The following is a 10,199-nucleotide window of genomic DNA, read 5'->3' as shown; positions in this document are numbered from 1 at the left end:
AAACTTTAAAAACCATTGTGGTAGCAGACGTAGCAGTGTAAAATTTTAGTGATATAAAATAAGCCTCAGAGTACAAATTAGTGGGTATAGAAAATATATTTTATTACAAAATAATGAAATTAAAATAATTTTAGAAGTTAAGATCAACATTTTAACTTTCATAAAACTTACAGCTAGGGTAGGCCTAAACAAGTTTGTAATGATGAAATATTAATATCAGTGTTGTGAATAATATTACTCTAGCCTAGAAAGGAATAAACCTAAAGTAAGACTCGTATAAAATAAAAACGTTCAACTTGGTTGATAATAAACTTATACATACAATAAAAATGTTAACCTTCATCTTCATCAAACTAGAACTTAGACAAAAATCAAACTTAGAGTGAAAGTCAAACATCAAATTTTAGGTTATGTTTTGTCCACGTAGATCTGTTTCAGAGTGATTAGTTGATTCATTTTTGTAAATCCTTAATTAGGAGTGTTAAATAACTTGTGTAGATTTTTAAAATATATTCAGAGAATAAATATTCCATTTAGTTTATTAAAAAATAAGAGTTTTAAAGGTAATACCGATACACAAAACCTATGTTTAATGTTATTTTAATCTGCTTATTAGCAAGTACTCCGGTCAGTTAGCCTGCTCCAAATACCACAAAAAAGGTATAAAATATATTTCATGTGACTGACGTGAAAAATATTTTTGAATTTCTTGTAAACACTAACAAACAACATAATTGAACAGAAGAGCTACATTGCTTGCACTTTCAAAATTCAAACTTGCAGACGAATCATTCAGAATAATCAACACAGGACAGGATCAAGGTACCCAACATGCGTCCAATAAGGAACAAAATTTCTCGTAAACGAAATTCCAACAAGCTTTACCGCTAATTGATTATTGATTTCTTAAAATAAGGCGTGTTTAGCCATGGTTTAGCCTTGTTTAATCAAAGTTAAATTAAATCAAAGAAGCGTCAAGTTTATTTGTCCAAGTCAAAGAAATTTTTCCCTTTGATGGATTTTTGCAAATATTTAAATTTTGTTTAGTTTAAAAATATATTTTTCTTGTATCCGACTTCCCAACTGTCCCAACTCATGGCAAGGAAATTCCCAACTTTTCTCTTTCCCAGATTCTAGGGGGGGGAGGCTCCCCCCCCTACCCCCCCCAAGGCGACGCCCCTGCCTGTTCCCATGGTCCGATCATGCTGGTTCGCGAACTCATTCAAGTTTATCCCACCTCACACCTTTAAACCAAATTTTATCAAAATTTGACGAAAATTACTCGTTATTGTGCGGATGGACATATATATATATATATATCTAATATATAAAATTCTCGTGTCACAGTGTTTGTCTGCAAACTCCTCCGGAACGACTTCACCGATCGTTATGAAATTTGGTGTGTAAATTCTGTAGGTATGCGAATCGGACGTAAACTATTTCCCGTTTCGAAATTCTTAAAAGGGCTCCGCCCCAGTGGCTCTGGAGTTTCCCATGTTAACCTTATGAGAAATGGAATTAATGAATCTTAACAGCTGTTTCAATTAAACAAGTTGGTTCTGTTCTATGATGTTCAATAGCATTAAAGTTACAAGGATTACCAACAGGGTGCAGCACTATTATTTCTTTTACATTTATGACAACAGCTAATTTGCAACCAAAAGGTGAGTGAGCGTAGCGAACGAACTTGAACCTGGAGGCGAGTGAGCGTAGCGAACGAGCTAACCTGAAGGCAAGTGAGCGCAGCGAACGAGCTCCAACCTGAACGAACTTCAACCTGGAGGCGAGTGAGCGTAGCGAACGAGCTAACCTGAAGGCAAGTGAGCGCAGCGAACGAGCTCCAACCTAAAGGTGAGTGAGCGTAGCGAACGAGCTCCAACCTAAAGGTGAGTGAGCGTAGCGAACGAACTTCAACCAAAAGGTGAGTGAGCGTAGCGAACGAACTTCAACCAGGAGGACGTGATTGAGCGATGCGAACGAGATCATCTTGAAAATTAATTAAACGTAACGGTACTTTCTTTCCTTCGGTCTGTCTTAGGGGAAACCTATAACTTAGGCGAGACGAAGTTCGCTGGGTCAGCTAGTATATATATATATAAATTTGAACGATGGTGTTTTTGGCCTCTGGGGACATCAAAATGAAAAAGTAAATTGGTCCCGGGCCTAGGTCTTACAATGAGACCTACGGTAATAGCTACTTCCCTATAGGGAAATTAGCTAATAAAAATATATTTTAAACGTCTAATAAACAACGCAAAATACGCTAAAAATTGTAAGAATATTTCTGAATTAGGCTGATTAATTTGGGTTATTTGGATTAGGCCTTTGTTGTGAAAAAATACGATGACGTAATTAGAGACCAAATCTACATTGTCTATTTAATGCATTTCCCTTCTTATTATTATTTTTTTTTCACTTCACTTAGCTGAATGTGATGTTTACTTTTTACTTTAGTAATTTATAGGCATACTTTTAAGCCATGTTATTTTATTGTTCGATAGTCTTTTTGCAGTTTTTAGGTTTTTGTTTTACATTGAAATACATGATTGATAATTCTGTTCATTTTAGTCTTTTAAAGGTGTTTTACATTTTAGTTTTTACATTAAAATAGGCCTACATTTTTCGTAGGCCTATGTTTTATTAAGGCCGGTATTAAAATGTCATCTCTAAATCGTTCTAATATTGGTAGAAGGCCTACATTCCAGTTACATTACAATCATATCCTCCAAAAGAATACACAATCATAAATTCTTTCCAGCAAAGAAAGCTGAGTTTAAAGACTGCAAGGGTTGAAATGAAGACAAATGTTTATGTTGCACAGTTTAATTTAAATGTCCAATTTCCCCTCCTGTTTTTATACTTAAATACTGCTTTTTTAATAGTTACTGTTTTTTTATACTTAAATACTTTTAACCAATTTCATAAGGGTGAAAAATGAAGTCCAATGTTTTTGTTGTAACATCTATTGACTTTTTAAAATTTAGTTACTTATACAAATATCAAATCACATTTGCTCCGCTCAACTGGCTTTCTCCTCTCTGAAAGCAATCCTAGTTATATTAGTAGCCCTGAACATGCAAGAAAACATAAATAAATAAATATATTTATATATATATATGAATTTGAACAGATGGTGTTTTTGGCCTCTGGGGACCTCAAAGCAAAAAAAAAAAAAAAAATGACCTAAGGTAATAGCTTATTCCCTATATGGGAAATTAATGGCTATGCTGAGTGCATTGCAACGCTGGTGGCGCTGCCTACGAACTGACAGGCAAAGCTCTCTCAAAGCACTTAACGCTTTTTAGTTTTTACCATGCGGTTGGCATTCTGGGTTATAGTAGTATGTTTTCTGTGCTTAAAGGGAGTATGTTTAATCTATGGTATTGATGTAGTAAGATTTACAAGCTATATAAACTCAATATGTTTTAAAAACTTCCATGCAAGTCAGCTGGATGAACAATTAAATCATAGATAAATAGTTTAACTAAATAATAAATACCTAGCACAACACTACTTCAAAAAAAAATTTAATGGTAAGTAATTAAATTAAAAAAATAGTAGCAATTAAATAAAAATTAAATAAAATAAAGTAAATAATAGTCCTAGATAATAATTTAATCTTTTTATTTTAAATAGTTTTACTAAAAGTAAGTTACCTAGTGTTTGTTACTTCCATTTATGATGTTTGCATAGGATTAGTTTATGCAAGAATTCTAACAAAATATAATATTTGTTTTAGATGTTCCGGCAATGGTGTTCCAATGCAATCAAGAAGGTAGATATTTAAAGCCATGTACATTTCGGCTTTTCGGATTTTTGGTGTCATAGCAGAAGATGGACATTTAATTTCAATCTTCATTCAGAAGGCCATCAGTACTTGCACTGAGATAGGGGTTGTCGCGGTCGATGAAAAGGCCGCTCCCTGTACTTCCACGACACATTATTTTGCTTGTTTAGTGAAGGACTTTTCCAGAGGATAGCTGAAAGAAAAATCACATCTTAACTTCAAAGCAGTTCTACGTCTTGTTTTACTAACCATTGTTGTTGTTTATTTGTTGTAGGAGGCGTTGCCGCTAGTACAGCAGTTCTACAACTCGCACAACCGTCTAGTTGACTGGATGTTGGGAGCCGAGGGACAACTGTCTGTGGCTGAGCCTCGTGAGGACGACATTCAACGACTCGAACAGGACATTCAAGGTTGGTGTTTCTCATGTTAACAGACTTCTGGGGCCAACCTAACAAGAATAAATTGATTTTAGCGAATTTCCCTATAGGGAAGTAGCTATTACCGTAGGTGGCACGGTAAGACCTAGACCCGGGACCGATTTACTTTTTCATTTTGATGTCCCCAGAGGCCAAAAACACCATTTGTTAAAATTTTTATATATGTATATATATATATATAGACATATAAGTTATATATATATATATATACGTCCGTGAACGCGATAACTTGAGTAATTTTTGTCCGATTTTGATGAAATTTGGTTTAAATAAGCGGGATAAACTTGAATGAGTTCGCGAACCAGCACGATCGGACCATGGGAACGGGGCTTTACGGGGGGTTTTATGGGGTAAAAATTGATTTTTCTCACTTTTGACCCTCAAAACACAAAATTTCCCGATTTCTCTTTAGACCTTTTTAAAGAGCTTAAAAAACAAATAATTTATTATATAAAAGTATTTTTGTTCGATTATTAGCAACGGAGAAAATTGTAAATTAAAAATGCCCATGTTATTCTTATGGAGAATATTGTCAAATGTTGTAGTTTGCTTGTTTATTGATATATTTTGATCAAACTTCGCAAATTTATTTATTCTGTACTAAGCTATCAATATTTTACTCAAAAACACACTTTATTAGTTTCCTTGTAGCAGCAAACCTAGGTACTCGTTAAACCTAATGTTATTAGAATATATTTAACTGAAAATCAATTCAGACAAATGGAAATTCACTTAGTCGGCAGGTTTGCTGCGGCGGGGGTATTTTATACTTAAAATTTAAACTAAAGTTATTTGCTTTGTCATACTCTAAAGTTTTATTATAACTGAAAGATGCGGTGTCCAACTACCTATCAAGTAAATTTAAACTCCTATTCCATGACTTATTTGCAATTTTAAATCAATTAGTCAAAATGTGTATGGAAATTCAAATACACTTTTTATCCCCTTTACTTGTAATCATAAGTCTTAATTTGTTTTTTAAACTATAACTAGCACTAAACATTCTTTTAAATGAAAACCTTGGTGGATGGATATCACATAAAGGAGTTTACTAAAACACTAGTTTACACTATCTGTTGGCGATTAATTTTATGCCTTTAAGGACAACGGGGGAAAAGTCAGATAGAATCCTATTACATTTCTCTTTTCCCATATAGGTAAAGCTATTTATTTCATTTAGCAGCTATAATTAACGTTTGTTTGAAAATTTTTATTACAATCCATATGCTATTTACTGATAAACTGTCTTTACAAATGTATGGTTTAGGTTTTTTGTTCCCACCTGATCCTAATGTGTCTGTGTACAGAGTTCCGCCCAGTTCTGGAGAATATCAACCTAATTGGCCCAGTTCTGGAGAATATCAACCTGATTGACCCACAGTTCTGTCAGATTTCTCCAAGAGGAGGCGCCTCGACCATCAAGGGACTTGTCACCCGAGACAACCGAAGGTTTGATGCCATTGCTGAGCAGATACAGCGCAAGGCCGAGCGCATTCACCTATCTAAACAGGTACGAAAATGCTGTTGTAGCTAATTGTTTATACCTTTATCCATGTGTGCTACCTTCACAAGTGTAAATTGAAAGGTGCAACTTCTTCTTTAAAGCGCAAAAAATGTTTATGTTTGCTTAAAACATATAATTTTTCTTCTTAAATAAATATTTCTTCTTTAGTAATGTTGTTCAGAATAATTTGGTCTCCAGTAATTAACTCATGGGGTGTACTGATCATTGATTTGAACTTTAAGGGATTCTCAGTCATGTATTTGTAACTGGGCCAAAATTAATATACAGAGGAACCTCGATAACAAGACTCTCATGGGGATAATTAAATAAGACTTGTTAGCAAGGTTGACTTCTTCTTCTTAATAGAGTTTTGCAATGTGTGATTAGGGGAAAAATAAATTCTAGGGGATTTGAAAATGACACATTTTTTATCAAAAGCGACTTTTTATTGAGGTTCCATTTGAGAAACAAGCAAATTTATTTTTCATTCACCAGCATGAGGAGCAAAAAGGGAAAAGTGGCTTTGTTTACTAAATTATGTATGTTATTATTAAATTATAATATGTTTTTTTAGTTGAAACAAAAAGAAGTTGTGCAGTTTAAATACTCTCATGCATATTGTTATAGATGAACTAAGCTTATGAAGAAAAAACTTCATAAAAATAGATCTTTGAAAAGTTATATATTTTCTTTAGAAAACCAGTAGACATTCTGTAACACATCTGTTTGAATTGAACATACAAACACTTCACTACAGAACATTACTAACCAGCTGTTACTGTTCTGCAGCGTTCCATGGAAGTTATCGGAGACATTGACGAGTTGCTGGACTGGTTCCGAGAGGTGGAGGCGCAACTGAGAGATGCTAAACCTCCGAGTGCAGACCCTGATGTCATCCGAGTGCAGCTCAAGGAGCTGGCATCGGCAGTCGGCAGTCGGCAGTCAGAAGTCACCAGTCAGAGATGTCATCTCTACTGCCAAGAAGGTGGGTGGTTTTGACTCTATTGAAGTATCCTAACATAGACTAGTTAGAGGAGATCTATAACTAACATGGGTATAGATGGATACAGTTGCAGCCTATTTGACTTTCTCCCATTTTATGTTAGTTTACTGAGGTAGTGTTGTTTTAGTTTGACTTTTTGGTGAAAATAATCGTTTTGGCGTTTCTTGAGTGTAAAAGGTGGGTTTTGTAGTGATTTTTAACAAAGATGGATGTCTCATTACTGGTTCAAATCAATGTAATTTGGTATGTAAGTATAGAACCAAAATTTCTCTTGCTTTAATTTTTTACTTTAACTTTCTACTTTGGAGTTAATTTCCACAAAAAAAAACTCATAAAGCTGCAGAATAATTCAAATAAAAAAAAAGCAAAAAGCAACATATAAGCTAAACATTGTGTTACGCAGGTGCTGCGAGAGATAGCTCAACACGAGGACACCAGCACCATCAGAAAAAAAAATGGAGGACCTTAGAGAGAACATGGAGACAGTCTCAAGTCTCTCCCGAGACCGACTGGAGATACTTAAGCAGGCGTTGGCGCTTGCTGAGCATTTCTTGGAGTGTAACACGGAACTGAGCACCTGGCTCGACGAGATGGAACGTCACGTGAGCATGTTGGCCATGCCTGCGCTGCGGCCAGATCTCATAGCCCAGCAACAGGACAAGAACGAGGTAACCTGACTTCCAACATTTTTTTCTAATCCTTCCTTTATATCCTAGGATGCTAGGCTACAGCCTGGAACTGTTTTAAAAAGTCTTGAGCATCATCACATAGCTAAAATCTATTGCTTATTGGTGGGATTTGAACCTAGAACTCAAGGACCGAAACCCTCTACTACTTGTTTAAGTGGTAGAGAGTGGTGTTTCGGTCCTTCCTGTTTAGGTCGCTTCCCCATACCTTGATGTAGTGTTTATAAGAACTAACACAAATATTCTTTGTTTGAAGTTCATTTTTGGTGATGGTATGTATATGTTGTTGGAGGGAATTTGCAGACCATTTCCTACCAATAAGTAAAACAACACAAAGACTTTAGTGTTTTGATTTTTAATCCCTAAAATATTATATTGTGGGTATATTTAATTACTGATCAATTAAGGATACGTTTCAAGACGTTTCTAATTCAGATCAAAAGGAACTAGAAGAAGACTAGTTAATAAACTCAACATTGACTGGAATTGCAATAGCTGAACACAACAAATATGGTCGAGCTAGCACACTTAACCTCAAATCCTCAGACCGTGTTATTGTGATTGTGTTCTTATTGCTAGGTAAAAATTGTTGATTAAACTCTTTATTTCCTTAACATAAAATTCTAAAGTGATATTTAAGTTTAAATTTTACATATTTAGTAGTTTAACAATCAAACTACCCCCCAGAGAATATGTTGTCTAACCAGTGTCCGATGTTTTAGCTGCTGGTGCAGTCCATCACAGAACACAAGCCACTGGTGGACAAGCCTGGTCAATCTCCGCCCTGATCTCCTGCAGCGCCTCTTGCTGTTGTTGTATCTCCTCGGGACGTACTGCCGGAGGCTCCTGCGCCTGCAGACTGTCCTGCAGATCCCGCAGAGTTGGCAGTAGAGATGACATCTCTGAATATTTATTTATATATTAAGAATAAATATTCTTAATTTTATATATTAAGAAATATTTATTTAAGAAGAAAAATGATATGTTTTAAGCAAACATAAACATTTTTTGTGCTTTAAAGAAGAAGTTGCACCTTCCAATTTACACTTGTGAAGGTAGCACACATGGATAAAGGTATAAACAATTAGCTACAACAGCATTTTCGTACCTGTTTAGATAGGTGAATGCACTCGGCCTTGCGCTGTATCTGCTCAGCAATGGCATCAAACCTTCGGTTGTCTCGGGTGACAAGTCCCTTGATGGTCGAGGCGCCTTCTCTTGGAGAAATCTGACAGAACTGTGGGTCAATCAGGTTGATATTCTCCAGAACTGGGCCAATTAGGTTGATATTCTCCAGAACTGGGCGGAACTCTGTACACAGACACATTAGGATCAGGTGGGAACAAAAAACCTAAACCATACATTTGTAAAGACAGTTTATCAGTAAATAGCATATGGATTGTAATAAAAATTTTCAAACAAACGTTAATTATAGCTGCTAAATGAAATAAATAGCTTTACCTATATGGGAAAAGAGAAATGTAATAGGATTCTATCTGACTTTTCCCCCGTTGTCCTTAAAGGCATAAAATTAATCGCCAACAGATAGTGTAAACTAGTGTTTTAGTAAACTCCTTTATGTGATATCCATCCACCAAGGTTTTCATTTAAAAGAATGTTTAGTGCTAGTTATAGTTTAAAAAACAAATTAAGACTTATGATTACAAGTAAAGGGGATAAAAAGTGTATTTGAATTTCCATACACATTTCGACTAATTGATTTAAAATTGCAAATAAGTCATGGAATAGGAGTTTAAATTTACTTGATAGGTAGTTGGACACCGCATCTTTCAGTTATAATAAACCTTTAGAGTATGACAAAGCAAATAACTTTAGTTTAAATTTTAAGTATAAAATACCCCCGCCGCAGCAAACCTGCCGACTAAGCGAATTTCCATTTGTCTGAATTGATTTTCAGTTAAATATATTCTAATAACATTAGGTTTAACGAGTACCTAGGTTTGCTGCTACAAGGAAACTAATAAAGTGTGTTTTTGAGTAAAATATTGATAGCTTAGTACAGAATAAATAAATTTGCGAAGTTTGATCAAAATATATCCATAAACAAGCAAACTACAACATTTGACAATATTCTCCATAAGAATAACATGGGCATTTTTAATTTACAATTTTATCCGTTGCTAATAATCGAACAAAAATACTTTTACGTACTAAATTATTTGTTTTTTTAAGCTCTTTAAAAAGGTCTAAAGAGAAATCGGGAAATTTTGTGTTTTGAGGGTTAAAAGTGAGAAAAATCAATTTTTACCCCATAAAACCCCCCGTAAAGCCCCGTTCCCATGGTCCGATCGTACTGGTTCGTGAACTCATTCAAGTTTATCCCGCTTTAAACCAAATTTCATCAAAATCGGACAAAAATTACTCAAGTTATCGCGTTCATGGACGTATATATATATATATATAGAAAATTTTAACGAATGGTGTTTTTGGCCTATGGGGACATCAAAATGAAAAAGTAAATCGGTCCCGGGTCTAGGTCTTACCGTGCCACCTATGGTAATAGCTACTTCCCTATAGGGAAATTCGCTAAAATCAATTTATTCTTGTTAGGTTGGCCCCAGAAGTCTGTTAACATGAGAAACACCAACCTTGAATGTCCTGTTCGAGTCGTTGAATGTCGTCCTCACGAGGCTCAGAGACAGACAGTTGTCCCTCGGCTCCCAACATCCAGTCAACTAGACGGTTGTGCGAGTTGTAGAACTGCTGTACTAGCGGCAACGCCTCCTACAACAAAATACCCCCGCCGCAGCAAACCTGCAGA

General features: G+C 35.2%; 1 protein-coding gene across 1 annotated transcript; it reads left to right on the top strand.

The window, feature by feature from the left end:
- The first annotated feature begins 5,719 nt into the window (after positions 1-5,719).
- Positions 5,720-8,205, top strand: LOC129000389 (microtubule-actin cross-linking factor 1, isoforms 6/7-like). The gene is made up of 3 exons (XM_054427353.1): positions 5,720-5,734; positions 7,135-7,399; positions 8,140-8,205. The coding sequence occupies exons 2-3, from the start codon at positions 7,187-7,189 to the stop codon at positions 8,203-8,205; spliced, it is 279 nt and encodes a 92-aa protein (XP_054283328.1). The 5' UTR covers positions 5,720-5,734; positions 7,135-7,186.
- The last annotated feature ends 1,994 nt before the right edge of the window (positions 8,206-10,199 follow it).

Source organism: Macrosteles quadrilineatus, unplaced genomic scaffold (assembly GCF_028750875.1).
Source record: "Macrosteles quadrilineatus isolate MER2022 unplaced genomic scaffold, UCM_ALF_1.0 Scaffold_8__2_contigs__length_117827958, whole genome shotgun sequence".
Taxonomy (NCBI): Eukaryota; Metazoa; Arthropoda; class Insecta; order Hemiptera; family Cicadellidae; genus Macrosteles; species Macrosteles quadrilineatus.
This window is presented reverse-complemented; position numbering and strand designations above follow the sequence as displayed.

Coding starts and splice junctions, on each gene's coding strand:
- LOC129000389 (XM_054427353.1), top strand. CDS start 7,187: ATGGAGGACCTTAGAGAGAACATGGAGACAGTCTCAAGTCTCTCCCGA. Junction 7,400..8,139: donor AGCAACAGGACAAGAACGAG/GTAACCTGACTT, acceptor CCGATGTTTTAG/CTGCTGGTGCAGTCCATCAC.